The 16,067-nt window shown below is 40.7% G+C and overlaps 2 protein-coding genes across 2 annotated transcripts in view; both read right to left on the minus strand.

Moving 5' to 3' along the window:
• The window catches only part of LOC139473717 (JNK-interacting protein 1-like), a 52,051-nt gene that overhangs the window by 20,921 nt on the left and 15,063 nt on the right, over window positions 1–16,067 (minus strand). The window contains exon 3 of the mRNA XM_071256436.1: window positions 9,245–9,362. Within this exon, the coding sequence (XP_071112537.1) occupies window positions 9,245–9,362 (118 nt within the window). The remainder of the gene's footprint in view (window positions 1–9,244; window positions 9,363–16,067) is intronic.
• LOC139474734 (uncharacterized) lies at window positions 1,913–3,297 on the minus strand. The gene has a single exon (XM_071257848.1). It carries the CDS (start codon window positions 3,295–3,297, stop codon window positions 2,371–2,373), a length of 927 nt encoding a protein of 308 aa, XP_071113949.1. The 3' UTR covers window positions 1,913–2,370.

Genomic DNA, 16,067 nt, shown 5'->3' on the forward strand with positions numbered 1-16,067 from the left:
TTACGGAAATCTTTTCCAGTCGTGCAACTTCAGGGATGTGGGTTTCTTTCCTGCTTAATGAGTCAGCGTTTCTGTTCTTCTTTCCCGATCTGTGCCGAATGACAAGGTTGAACTGTGCCAGTTCTCCAATCCATCTTGTTTCCGTTGCACCTAGCTTGGCAGTGGTCTGGACATAGCTCAACGGGTCATTGTCTGTGTAGACAGTACATTCAGCTCCAAGAAGGAAATCTCTAAATTTTTCGGTGACAGCCCACTTCAGTGCAACAAGCTCCAACTTCATACTGCTGTAGTTGTCCATATTTCTTTCGGCTGGTCTTAAGGATCTGCTAGCAAAGCTCAGCACCACTTTTCCAGATTCCTGGTCCTGTGACAATACCGCTCCTAATCCATAGTGACTAGCATCGACCTCAAGGATATACGGTCTATCAAAATCAGGGTGTCCCAGGACTGGCGACATGGTAAGACGAAGCTTCAGCTCTTCAAAGGCCTTGTCACAAGAGCTGTCCCAAGCTTTCATACCACTCCCTGGCTGAACTTTTCTTCTTCCTTTCTTTCCCAACCTTTTGCCTTGCAGCAGAGAATGTAGAGGAGCTGCAATGCTGGCGAAGCCTTGGACAAACTTTCGGTAGTAACCTGCCAACCCAAGAAAGCCTCTCAATTGTGTCTCTGTCTTAGGAACTGCCCAATTACTAACAGCTGTGATCTTGTCCGGATCTGGAGCAATACCTTCCTCAGAGACAATGTGTCCAAGATAACGAAGTTTTTCTTTGAAGAGTTGACATTTTTCAGGTTTAACTTTCAGATTATATTTGGAGAGTCTGGTCAACACCATGTCCAGACGTTCTAGAGCTTCTTCAAATGTTGTCCCAAATATAAGAATGTCATCTAAATAGATGAGGAGAGTTTGGAAATTTTCGTCGCCGAAGATTTTATCCATCAGTCTCATGAAAGTTCCTGGGGCTCCAGTTAATCCAAACGGCATCCGCAGATACTCATATAAGCCACCTGTTCCTGTCCGAAAGGCTGTCTTCTCGATGTCTTCCTCTGCAACGGCTATCTGGTTAAACCCATGGGCAAGATCCAGACTACAGAAGTATTTGGCATCCTTTAATACAGTGAGGGCTTCTTCTATCCGAGGTAGAGGATAGGCGTCTTTCCGAGTTTTCGCATTCAGCGCGCGATAGTCGCAGCAAACTCTCAGTTTACCTCCCTTCCGCACAAGCACAATTGGGGACGCGTATGGACTGGATGACTCCCTGATAACTCCCTTGTCTAACGACTTCTTGATATATTCTCGTACTTCTTGCCAGTGGCTTGGGGGAATACGTCGATGTGGAATGCGAACAGGGGCATCATCAGGCGTTATAATTCTGTGCTTGATGGCATCGCAGAATCCAATATCATCCTCATCCTTGCTGAAAGTGCTGGCATGTTTGGCAATAACTCCGTGCAACTGTTCCTTATGAGAAGAAGGCAAATCACTGTTAATCTCCATACGTTTCATAAGATTCTCTACTAGGTTGGCTCCATGTATTGAATGGGATACCTCCGTGACTTGGACTTCATTTAAACTGACGTCAACTACATCTATGCTTGGCTCCACCTCCGCAGCGTTGAGTATTCCCACAGGTGTCCTCGGCCTTAAATAGATGTCCTTGTCACTGAAGTTGGCGACTTGAAAGAGAACTCGTCCGGTTTTGTCAACAGTGACCACCGTTGGTCCAAGCACTAATCCTTTCGGGAGGGGTAGTGAAATTTCCTCAATGACAGCTGTGAAGGGCTCTTTCGATGGTGCCACACTTCCTTCCAGGACTTGGAGTGATCTTGCGGGTATGAGTGTTGGTTTCTTCCCAGCTGTCCTCACCTTGGCATCACTTCTTGCTGTTGCGATCTCATCGTAGTATGCCAAAAGATCTCGGACTTCATCATCCACTGTTACGCTATTTGTTTCAAAAAGGGATTTCATGTCTCTAAGAGCGTTGCATCCTAAAACTCCAGGGACTTCTAATTTTCTTTCTTGCATCGCTGGTTCTAAAGGGTCTTTCACTACGAGGAATCCTATAGATTTGAGTTCATGGCCAAAAGTAACTATATCCAATGCTAGATAGCCCAAGTAGGGGATGTCCTGTCCATTGGCAGCCCTAATGCGGATCAGTCCTCCAATGTCGACGATTTCCTTTCCTTGAAAGTAATCCCTGTAAAATGATTCTGTAATCGTCGACACCTGTGCTCCGGTATCCACCAGACATCGGATCTTGATCCCATTAACATCAATAACGGTCTCCGGACATCTCCCTACCAGTCTATTTAAGAGTGGACCATAAGCATTGTTTTCTTCAACCCCCACAGTGAGGTCCTCCGCTGTGGGTTTTACATGTTTAAAGCCCTTGGTCTTCTAGAACGAGAAGCAGATCGATTCGGACAATCGCGTCGCATGTGACCCTCTTCGCCACATTCCCAGCAAGCCCTTGTCCTTGGTCGAGCGTTGATGGTGAGGAGCTCTTGTATCTGTTTTTGTTGTTCCTCTATCATGGCCTCCTGTCTCTTCAAGACATCTTCAAAGTTTGATCGATGTTCTTGATAATGTACGTTCTTTTCCTTTAATGGAGTGTTGCCAAGCCATTCGATAAGACGATCCCTCAAGTCCAGGAAACTCATGCTGGGGTGCTCGATAGTAAGGCGCCTTGTCTCTCGTTTTTGGACGTCGCTCTGTACAGCCTCCGCCAGTTGACCTTTAAGGGCAGACTCCTTCATTCCGCTGAAAGTAGGATCAATTTCGATGATCTTGTCATATAGATCAATAAGATCAAGGGATACAGTAACCAGATCCTGTCCAGACGATTGGCGATAGGAATAGAAGCGGTGCTGTGCCGACGGTAAGTCACATCCATCGCCGAACACTTTCCGTAAGATCCGTATAATGTTGGTCGGAGAATTCCTGATGTCTGATCCTCTGGCAAGGATTTCTTGTCGGGCCCGTCCACCAAGATTCTCGCATAGCAGAACAGCGAAATCTTCTGTCTTCAACTTGCGGGTTTCTGCAGCACATCTCACATCCGAAATCCATTCCTCTAGTGAGACATCGCCGGGTTTGGATGCTTTGTCCTTGAAGCGAGCTATTTGTCGACCCGTGGACAGGACAACAGGCTTGTTGATCCTTGCAGCCAGTGCATCCTCCTGTTCCCTCACTTTCAGTCTCAGGACCTCCAACTCCTTCGCGACAGCTTCCATCGTTTCAGCAGACCGTTCAGCTTCCCCCTGCAAGTTGATATTACTTGGGCTGGCAGACCCAGACATCTTGGCTGTAGGACTCCCTCACATCGATTTCCTCATCACAGTCACCCTGGGGGTTTCATTCACATCGCTTCTGTATCCCACTTCTGACACCATTTTTGTAACGTGGGAATTCAATACAGAAGAGTGAATAGTTTCAATGAAGAGCATTTATTGTCGTTCCATGAAGTCAACATGATGAAAAAAAACCTACAAAACAATATAAACACGATTGTCAGGATCTGTGCCGATATTATGATGTACAACGATTAATTTACTTTTAGCATTATGGATATTTCCTACAGACAATATCAATAAAATATGAAATGTAAAAATATCACATGTCATCATATAATAATTTCTGTCATCACACGAAAATCCATAATAGTAAATACTTAGTTGGTTAATCAGCACTGAAAATATCAGTGGCATTTGAGCCTTCACTTCCACAATAAAACCAATTACTAATTCACTAATTTCTTCTATTTCAAATTACAAAGTACGGATTGAGATTAACAACAAGGGAATACAGAAATATGACAAAAGAGCAAAATATTAAATCTTTCTACTAAGTCTGGGCTAACAACAACTCACCCCCAGGTGACTACAACCAGCTGACAAGGGTCAAAGGTTATCCATGCCTATCATCAACACAGGGACGGTCACGGGTCCTAGCACCAAACAAAAGGGCTAATCGTAACAATCCACGATATAACCTCGCAGCAATCACAACATGCTTTTCAAACTAGTAAACAATGTATTTTGACTTTGGTCAAGTAGTAAATCAAAACGATCTCATTTCTAATGAGCATGGCCGATGTTTACATAAAATGGACAAAAGAGGTAACTCGTGATCACTCACTAAACTATTCAATTTGACTAGCATCAATATTACAAATACGTGAAAATTAAAGGAAAAGAATTCTAGCAGAAATGCGACCATCAACAAACAATTACATTTCCATGATCGTGTCAATAAGCAACGGTCAGGAATTGAAATAGCTTTACCACGTGGTGTTATTTTCACCAAGCACTGTACTGTGACGAGGCCTGAACCGACTTCTAAAATAGACATCAATTTAGCAAACCATCTACGTAAATAATTACTAACTAACAAATCATCTACATACGACGTGCTACAAGTAATTGGAGAGTACTTACAAGGAATGACAAAGTTGTGGCTTCGTGTGGGTAGCGCTCTAAAAATGTTGAGTACCTCGCACTTTAACAAGCATGGCGACTATGGCGGGAAAACTACGAAACAAGTGCACCATGGGAAAAGTTGAAAGCTTTGCGTACTTTTATCCAGTTTAACAATTACGATGCGTCAGAATTCTGACAGGTACTTTTAATTATATTTTAACAGTTTATTAATAAATTTTAACAGCAAATGTAACTCTAAAACATTTCAAATTTGTGATTATTTCCGGAAGTTACCGACTATTTCCGGCAAGGATTTTATGCGCGCAATACATCTTCACACACTATCTCTTCTGGCTGTGATTGTAACCTGCAGATAGGAGAATAGCATTTACACCTGGCACTTTTCATTGTTACACTATCTCTTCTGGCTGTGATTGTAACCTGCAGATAGGAGAATAGCATTTACATCTGGCACTTTTCATTGTTACACTATCTCTTCTGGCTGTGATTGTAACCTGCAGATAGGAGAATAGCATTTACACCTGACACTTTTCATTGTTACACTATCTCTTCTGGCTGTGATTGTAACCTGCAGATAGGAGAATAGCATTTACATCTGGCACTTTTCATTGTTACACTATCTCTTCTGGCTGTGATTGTAACCTGCAGATAGGAGAATAGCATTTACACCTGGCACTTTTCATTGTTACACTATCTCTTCTGGCTGTGATTGTAACCTGCAGATAGGAGAATAGCATTTACACCTGGCACTTTTCATTGTTACACCATCTCTTCTGGCTGTGATTGTAACCTGCAGATAGGAGAATAGCATTTACACCTGGCACTTTTCATTGTTACACTATCTCTTCTGACTGTGATTGTAACCTGCAGATAGGAGAATAGCATTTACACCTGGCACTTTTCATTGTTACACTATCTCTTCTGGCTGTGATTGTAACCTGCAGATTGGAAAGTAGCATTTACACCTTTCATTTTACATTGTCACATATTACCTCGACTACCTTACACAACCCAAAGACTTATGATAAGTATCAAATTAATTACTGCACTTGACCAATATAAATTGTGACAATGTTAAGCCGGTGATAAATTTCAACATTTGACTGTACTTATGTGTAGTACGGCTTACACCATAAACCTAGGGATTGAGAAATTGAAAAGGGTATTGTCAGTCTCAGTTTCTTATGCATGCTATTTGTTCACAATTGAACAAAACTTTTCTGGACAATTATTTGTAACAATATGATTGGTGAGAAAGTAAATTTAATATTTTTGTGTATATTTTGTGTATATTTATGCACTAGATACAGACAGTTATATTCCCTGAAATTACTTTCAACTTTCAACACAACCCTAAAAATGGCTGAGCAAAACAGATTTAATATGTGACAAAACCCCGGAAAAGCTTAGTCTTATCATCAAAATAACATGGCTATATGTAGCACAGTACCCTTTTCACTAAGGACTAAAGTCTAAGGCCCTTGACATTCATGGCTAGCACCAGCCATGCTGGCTAGCCACAGGCCAATGAAGCTGTCTTAATACAGGCTAGCTATAGATATTATACGACTGCAAGTATAAAATACACATTATACATAAACCACAACTAGCAGTCAGCCAAGCAGCATCTCAACTCAGACAGCCACTCGTCTATGCACAAATTGCTGAGTGTGCATAAACTGAAGAATTTACCAGTTTATGAAATCTACTCAAATAATGCCCATGGAGGCTCGATTTAGATCAATCAATATTTTTCTCCTTGCTCACTGTGGTATAAAATTTGTTGCCTTGACAACATTCAGATTTAGTAGAATTAACACTAGGAAATGCCACTCGTACAATGAAGCAGAAAACCTTTATGGACAGTAAATCGTTTCTGCTTCTTATCCGTGAATATTCTTATAATTAGGTGATTTAATCACAGCCATTAAGATCATGGTAAATCTAGATTTTATTTTGGCATGCTATCATTTGATTACAAGCTTAAGATGAAGAAGAAATATATCATTGGACTAGGCAACTGAACAATACACTTGACACTCATTCATCCACTCACTCACTTACTCACCCACCCATACTCACCCACACACTCCTGTCACTCACTCAGTCACCCATCCATACTCACTCACACATCCTGTCACTCACCAACTCACCCATCCATACTCACTCACACATCCTGTCACTCACCAACTCACCCATCCATACTCACTCACACATCCTGTCACTCACCAACTCACCCATCCATACTCACTCACACATCCTGTCACTCACCAACTCACCCATCCAAACTCACCCATACTCTCCTGTCACTCACCCATCCATACTCACTCACACTCTCCTGTCACTCACCCATCCATACTCACCCACACACTCCTGTCACTCACTCGTCCATACTCACCCACACACTCCTGTCACTCACGCATCCATACTCACCCACACACTCCTGTCATTTGCCAATCCATACTCACCCACACACTCCTGTCATTTGCCCATCCATACTCACCCACACACTCCTGTCACTCACCAATCCATACTCACCCACACACTCCTGTCACTCACTCACTCACGCATTCCATACTCACCCACACACTCCTCTCACTCACTCACTCACTCACCCATCCATACTCACCCACACACTCCTGCCATTCACCCATTCATACTCACCCACACACTCCTGTCACTCACTCACTCACCAATCCATACTCACTCACATACTCCTGTCACTCACTCACTCACTCACGCATCCATACTCACCCACACACTCCTGTCATTCACCCATCCATCCATACTCACCCACACACTCCTGTCACTCACCCATCCATACTCACTCACACACTCCTGTCACTCACTAACTCACCAATCCATAATCTATCACACATTCCTGTCACTCACCAACTCACCCATCCATACTCACCCACACACTCCTGTCACTCACTAACTCACCCATCCATACTCACTCACACATTCCTGTCACTCACTAACTCACCCATCCATACTCACCCACACACTCCTGTCACTCACTAACTCACCAATCCATAATCACTCACACATTCTTGTCACTCACTCACCCATCCATACTCACACATTCCTGTCACTCACTCACCCATCCATACTCACTCACACATTCCTGTCACTCACCAACTCACCCATTCATACTCACCCACACACTCCAGCATGCTGTGGCTCATACACTAGCCTGTACCCACAGGAACTCTCAAGAGTTCGACAAGGTTGATATCTAACTTAAACTGATCTAAACATAATTTCTTTAACACAACTTTTCAACAAGGAAGTAACAGTTGCTGAAAATACACAACAATGTCAAATTCTTTGACACCACGTACATGTTGCCATGGTGACATAACAAAGTTAAAGAAATCAGTGATCTGTCAAGTATCACTTGTTGTCATGACGATAGACCATACTTAGTATGAGCCTGGCAAGGGAACCTGGAAACATGCACATTTTCAATCCCTACAAGTTTACTTCTTTGTTAGATCTGACGCTATTGAGCATATACTCCATGCAACTGATGGCTGACCTCAGGTGAGGACGTCAGGATTGCAGCGTTTCATCCAACGTGCTGGCATGTGGGAAGAAGTTTTATGTGTGAGCCACCATCACAGATCCTCACCGTCACAAACCTGAACCTAGGCTTCCATTAATGTTATAAGATGGCTCCTTTATGATGCCATTGTGTTCTGCTGAAACGAGTGAGCCCATTCAACCTGAGAGAAGTCCCCTCAAGAAATTCTTATTGAAAATTTGATGTTAGTTGTTAGTGCAAATGCAGGCTTGCCTGTGATTTAGAACACACTCATTTCTGAAGTCAATATTACCTTACCTAGGGGCCATCGAAAATGGCTTCTCTCTCCAAACAGAATTCTTTATGAATGCTTGTGAGTAGTATTCGAGCAGTGAAGTTGGGACCAATTTCTCTATACCCTATATTGAACTTACTGCACAGAAGAATTTAAGAATTCAGCAAAATGCCCAAACACCCTTCAGAGTTTTCATGCTGACATTTCATTGTAATGCACTGAGAATAGACAAAAAATCCTGACATCAATTTAAATCAGTAAAGAAAGTATGTTCTTAAAATTAGAATTGATTGAAAACAGATCGACATTTCTCACAGAGGCCCTGCAAACGTAATTACGCCAGCGCCAATATTTGTCTGAGGATGCTCAGTACACATCCACTTATCTCCCAGCCCATCATGTCAGGTCAATGTGTTCTAGTGGCTCCGTGTACCAACCGCATACGGAATCAGTTTGTTTTATCATTCTACACACAAAATATTGAGTAAGTGACCTACTATTATTGTGCCCTGTGTATAAAAGAACACTTTGAGTGGAGGAGCTAACTTAAATACCGAAATAAGTGATAGGAGACTTGGCTATCAGACACCATCATAGTGTGTTGTTGTTGTTTGTTATTATCATTAACATTGTCATTACCACTGTTGTCATAATTGTCAGTGAAAGTATTGTAATACTTACCCCCTTTGTGAGAACTGTTTGTTTGTTTGTTTGTTTTTAACACTACACCAAGCAATATTTCAGCAACATGACAGTGGCTTGTAAATAATCGGGTCTGGACCAGACAATCCAGTGACTGATACTGCAAGCTTTATCCCAGACCATCAGGATACGATAACACGCAATCCAACAAGTCACCAAGTCTGACTACTGGATTCATTTAGTGGCCTCTTACGACCCGCATAGGTCAACATCATCATTACTATCATCATCATCATCATCATCATCATCATCATCATCGTCATCGTCATCGTCATCATCCTCACCTCCCCGATGTTTCTTAGGTATCTCTGGAAGTTTCCTCGGCCGTCTAGCCGGCCATCTACCATTTTGTGCTTCAGGAGCTGGAGTGCCTTCCGAATCTGAGAGTTTCCTGTTAGACTCCTGCAACAAAAATAGTGGCAATTATTGACCATTCTTGGACACCACACACTCTCTTTCAAGGTCCGCCATCCAGCATTAGAAGATGCCATGCCTTAAGCTATGTATCTTATTGATTCCACACTGTTTGTTCTCTACAATAATCTCAAGCATGGCATAACACTCCCCAGGAGTGTTGGTGCAATCTAGAAGCTATCTGGTGTCAGTCAACATAATCTATATCTCCCAGCCCACAACAAACATGTACTAGCATAAAATCATAGCAATGGGGGGTAAATTGATTATGGGAATGTGTTTATGTTGAATGCATTACCATATTTGCTGTATTAAGCACCCTGCTCCAATAAGCACCTCCTTACCAACTTCTAGACCAATCTGTAAGTATTCTTTATAAACGCTCCCATATAAGACCAAAAAGGTGCATGACAGACGATCTTCTTGTGTATATTAGAGATTGTTTTACAAAACATAGCAGCACAGAAAGGGAATTTATCATCCAAAACTGGCTTCTACAGGAGATATTTCTTGGGTGAGATCAAGCGATATCTACATTGTAGATATCGCTGCAATGAAATTGCATCACAACGCTTTTCAGACCGTTGTGTTGTCATTGGTTACCATGACATCACAATCAAATGACATCACTAATGGCTCTGCTACTGAAGCTGTTACAAGTACTTTTTACAGTTAAGACACTGCTTATTCCTGTCTACAAACTGAAAAAAGTTGGAAGAATGATTTTGGATAAATAAAATCTCACCCTCGTGTCTTTTGATATCAAATATATATACACTTGTTGATAAAAGTGGCAAAAATCCTCGGCAAGCCTCGAAATTTTTCTACTTTTATCAACTTGTGTTGATATATTTGATATCAAAAGACACTCTGGTGAGATTCTCTATTTATCATCCAAAACTGGCTCCTACAGGAGATATTTCTTGGGTGAGATCAAGCGATATCTACATTGTAGATATCGCTGCAATGAAATTGCATCACAACGCTTTTCAGACCGTTGTGTTGTCATTGGTTACCATGACATCACAATCAAATGACATCACTAATGGCTCTGCTACTGAAGCTGTTACAAGTACTTTTTACAGTTAAGACACTGCTTATTCCTGTCTACAAACTGAAAAAAGTTGGAAGAATGATTTTGGATAAATAAAATCTCACCCTCGTGTCTTTTGATATCAAATATATATACACTTGTTGATAAAAGTGGCAAAAATCCTCGGCAAGCCTCGAAATTTTTCTACTTTTATCAACTTGTGTTGATATATTTGATATCAAAAGACACTCTGGTGAGATTCTCTATTTATCATCCAAAACTGGCTCCTACAGGAGATATTTCTTGGGTGAGATCAAGCGATATCTACATTGTAGATATCGCTGCAATGAAATTGCATCACAACGCTTTTCAGACCGTTGTGTTGTCATTGGTTACCATGACATCACAATCAAATGACATCACTAATGGCTCTGCTACTGAAGCTGTTACAAGTACTTTTTACAGTTAAGACACTGCTTATTCCTGTCTACAAACTGAAAAAAGTTGGAAGAATGATTTTGGATAAATAAAATCTCACCCTCGTGTCTTTTGATATCAAATATATCAACACTTGTTGATAAAAGTGGCAAAAATCCTCGGCAAGCCTCGAAATTTTTCTACTTTTATCAACTTGTGTTGATATATTTGATATCAAAAGACACTCTGGTGAGATTCTCTATTTATCATCCAAAACTGGCTTCTACAGGAGATATTTCTTGGGTGAGATCAAGCGATATCTACATTGTAGATATCGCTGCAATGAAATTGCATCACAACGCTTTTCAGACCGTTGTGTTGTCATTGGTTACCATGACGTCACAATCAAATGACATCACTAATGGCTCTGCTACTGAAGCTGTTACAAGTACTTTTTACAGTTAAGACACTGCTTATTCCTGTCTACAAACTGAAAAAAGTTGGAAGAATGATTTTGGATAAATAAAATCTCACCCTCGTGTCTTTTGATATCAAATATATCAACACTTGTTGATAAAAGTGGCAAAAATCCTCGGCAAGCCTCGAAATTTTTCTACTTTTATCAACTTGTGTTGATATATTTGATATCAAAAGACACTCTGGTGAGATTCTCTATTTATCATCCAAAACTGGCTTCTACAGGAGATATTTCTTGGGTGAGATCAAGCGATATCTACACTGTAGATATCGCTGCAATGAAATTGCATCACAATGCTTTTCAGACCATTGTGTTGTCATTGGTTACCATGACATCACAATCAAATGAAATCACTAATGGCTCTGCTATTGAAGCTGTTAGCAGTACTTTTTACACTTAAGACACTGCTTATTACTGTTTACAAACTGAAAAGGTTGGAAGAATGATTTTGGATGATAAATAAAATCTCACCCTTGTGTCTTTTGATATCAAATATATCAACACTCATTGATAAAAGTGGAAAAACTTCTCAGCAAGCCTTTGAGTTTTTTCACTTTTATCAACTCGTGTTGATATATTTGATATTAAAAGACACGAGGGTGAGATTCTCTAAATAATTGCCTCGTAACCATTATCAGAAAGAAGTATTTGATGGGCATTTACAATTTGGAGGAGGAGGAATACATGAAGACAGGACACTTTCTTATAGAATAAAAAAGTTGTTATCCATAAAAAAGTGTCAAGTATTCTTATTATCAAAAGGGTTCTGTTTCCTCCATGTTTGAACTAATACACTACCACTCTATCTCAGAAAACTAATATAACTTGCTATGATTTCAATTATCTAAGTGCCCAGAGCGCTTATTACAATAAATACAGTAAATTCCTCTGCTTTTGTTTCGTTTCATCTCAACAAGGAATCTGTTTGATGTGGCAGTGTCAATAATGACAAATCTCTTCATGTTTAGGGGACGAGTTGACATAATTGCAACATCAAATTATTCTAAACAACAGACCAAAAACTAAAATAGTATTCGAAACTCATAACAGACATATTATTCAAAGTTTTTCATCTTTCAAGACGTCATTATTATGCTGTGTAAACTTTCAGGCAAAAACATTTTTTAGACATTGCCATGGCAACCAAACTCAGTAATGATTGCATGTAACAGGCAAATGGAGGACGTAAGAGATGTGATGTTTGTTGTAAAGGTCAAGACAGCTTCATCTTTGGTTTCACTTCCAACCTTTGAAGCATAAAGAGAGATATCATTTCAACTTCATCAAAATTACTGTCGCAAGAGTTCTTTTTCAAATTCATGTAGTTCATAAAAATGAGTTCTATTGTGTTTTTTAAGTTGAAAGTGACTAACACAAAGTCTTAGGAAGCAATCCAATCAATAACATTCTCCACACAAAACAAAATGGCTTAGATCATCTGGATCATGATACCAATCTTTTGGGGGGAGGGAGGGAATTTTTCAAGATCTCCAAAAAGTTCTGAGAACAATATGATGATCCTTTTTGGTAAACACCAAAAGAAAATTATTTTTTCAAGCTTTTTTTCTTCTTTACAAAATTGCCAGCAACCTACATCTTTTGACTAAAACGTTCTGCTCCTGTACTCTGACAAAGACATGTCAGTAGAGAATGCCAACAATGAACATATCAAGGTAAAGTTCCCAGAAACCATTTGTGACGTTGATGAATCATTTAAGATGAAAGAGGAGGTCTCCTGATTGGAGAATCAATAAAGTTGCAGCCAGGTTTGTGGGTGGGTGTCTGGCAACATCATCGCTAACTACATGAGACTAGCTTGTGGCAGGGTAATAACTGAATGTTAAGACCAAGCGTTGAAATGAGTGGGTGCGTTTTACATCAAATTTAGCAATAAGCCTCCTCACAACAAGGGACCTTTAGGATGAGTTAGACACATTGTTCCTGTGTGGGTATGGGTTTGTGAGTTGTTTTTTACAATATGCCAGTTATACCACAGGGTGTCAGCTTGAGGTGGGAGGAAAGCCTGTCAAAACCCATGGGCATTGGTATTGTGGCAAGGGTATTGTGGCAAGGGTATTGTGGCAAGGTTATTGTGGCAAGGGTATTGTGGCAAGGGTATTGTGGCAAGGGTATTGTGGCTAGGATATTGTGGCAAGGATATTGTGTCTAAGGTATTGTGGCAAGGGTATTGTGGCAAGGGTATTGTGTCTAAGGTATTGTGGCAAGGGTATTGTGTCTAAGGTATTGTGGCAAGGGTATTGTGGCAAGGGTATTGTGGCTAAGGTATTGTGGCAAGGGTATTGTGGCTAAGGTATTGTGGCAAGGATATTGTGTCTAAGGTATTGTGGCAAGGGTATTGTGGCAAGGGTATTGTGTCTAAGGTATTGTGGCAAGGGTATTGTGGCAAGGGTATTGTGGCTAAGGTATTGTGGCAAGGGTATTGTGTCTAAGGTATTGAGGCAAGGATATTGTCTCTAAGGTATTGTGGCAAGGGTATTGTGACAATGGTATTGTGGCATGGGTATTGTGATAAGGGTATTGTGACAAGGGTATTGTGGCATGGGTATTGTGATAAGGGTATTGTGGCATGGGTATTGTGATAAGGGTATTGTGACAAGGGTATTGTGGCATGGGTATTGTGACAAGGGTATTGTGGCTAAGGTATTGTGACAAGGGTATTGTGGCATGGGTATTGTGATAAGGGTATTGTGGCTATGGTATTGTGACAAGGGTATTGTGGCATGGGTATTGTGACAATGGTATTGTAGCTAAGGTATTGTGACAAGGGTATTGTGGCATGGGTATTGTGACAAGGGTATTGTGGCTAAGGTATTGTGACAAGCGTATTGTGGCAAGGGTATTGTGGCAAGAGTATTGTGACAAGGGTATTGTGACAAGGGTATTGTGGCAAGGGTATTGTGACAAGGGTATTGTGGCATGGGTATTGTGATAAGAGTATTGTGACAAGGGTATTGTGACAAGGGTATTGTGGCAAGGTTATTGTGACAAGGGTATTGTGGCATGGGTATTGTGATAAGGGTATTGTGGCATGGGTATTGTGAAAGGGTATTGTGGCATGGGTATTGTGAAAGGGTATTGTGGCATGGGTATTGTGGCTAAGGTATTGTGGCAAGAGTATTGTGGCTAAGGTATTGTGACAAGGGTATTGTGGCTAAGGTATTGTGGCATGGGTATTGTGACAAGGGTACTGTGGCATGGGTATTGTGACAAGGGTATTGTGGCAAGGGTATTGTGGCAAGGGTATTGTGGCAAGGGTATTGTGACCAGTGTTGGGAATTGAACCTGGGTCTTGGCTGAGACAAGTGGCCACTTTAACAACTAGACTGCTGTTGCCCCTGCTACATGTATAAGATAGAGACAAGCTAACTGCTTTGATTCCCATTAGGCTCCATTTGTTCTTAGTTGGCAGATCTGCTAAAATACTGAGAAAAGGGAGAAAAAATATTTTGTTTTAAAAATATTTTACCACGGCTAATCTGAATAAAGAATATAAAAGAACAAAAAAATATTATCCTAGAATCTTGCAACACAGTAACAAAACAACTTTGCCATCAACACTTGGCCCCCTCACACTTCCTTGCATTATAAAATGTAATTAATAGTAACATACAATACAGCAAGAATAATTGTGTTGTATGTTTCCATTTAGTCACCAGGACAAGTTCCATTGTTACAGTTCTAAAAGGAAAAGTTCAAATACAGGTATGTGTCATGTCAGAATTCCATCCCCCACCAACAATCGGAATTTTGAGAGGAAAACTCTACAAAACTATGATAAACATGATGTCATGTCAGATACCTATATATAATACAATCCCTCTCTGCATGAAGATCTGAAGACACCGCAGTGATAGGCTGCATCAGGTGAACTTTCTTTCCAGCCAATTAGTGCAGAGGCTTTGAATTCTCAGGACAAATGTGTTAAGTATTCAGACCAGTGTATCTGATTTCTGTATCTCAAAATCGAGATACACTCTCAAAATTGGCGAATGTACAGAATGAAGGCAGACCTTATCGAGTGAGTGAGTGAGTGAGTATGGTTTTACGCCGCTTTTAGCAATATTCCAGCAATATCACGGCGGGGGACACCAGAAATGGGCTTCACACATTGTACCCATGTCAGGATTCGAACCCAGGTCTTCGGCGTGACGAGCGAACGCTTTAACCACTGGGCTACCCGACCGCCCCTGGACCTTATCAATAATACTGTTGTTGATATTTTATACACTCTGCTATTTGTGAGCTCTCTACACCAAATAAGGGGTTCCATGGAAGTCATATTGTGTCCTGCGTGGTGCAGGGTGGATTCTGTAGAGGAGGTATTTCATCAAGTGAAGACAGAAGTGAACACAAACAGTGATTGTCTTCCTCTGTAGGTATTTTGGGACAGCAGTGTGTGGTGGGTAGCAATGGAAAGTTAATAATTTATTTATCAAGGCCTACAGGATAACAGACATTTCTTATTCAGCTTATCAGTCGGAAGATGACGTACTTGATGTGCCTGTTGATGATCAACTTGTTGGGCTAGCAATGAGAGACTACAAATCTCTTATATTTGATCTCATTTCATTAACAATATTTAATTTCTAAAGTTGGTGTGACTTAATTTATAAGAGAGACAGAGAGAGTTAGACATTGATTGAGTTGGATATAATTCTGCCATGAAGAGTATTTCAGTTACACTATGTCATGTCAGCTTGATGTGGGAGGAAAGTGATGCAGGTCTTAGACATTTACTGCTTTG

The sequence above is a fragment of the Haliotis cracherodii genome, unplaced genomic scaffold, assembly GCF_022045235.1.
Source record: "Haliotis cracherodii isolate W230 unplaced genomic scaffold, xgHalCrac1.p SCAF_3, whole genome shotgun sequence".
Taxonomy (NCBI): Eukaryota; Metazoa; Mollusca; class Gastropoda; order Lepetellida; family Haliotidae; genus Haliotis; species Haliotis cracherodii.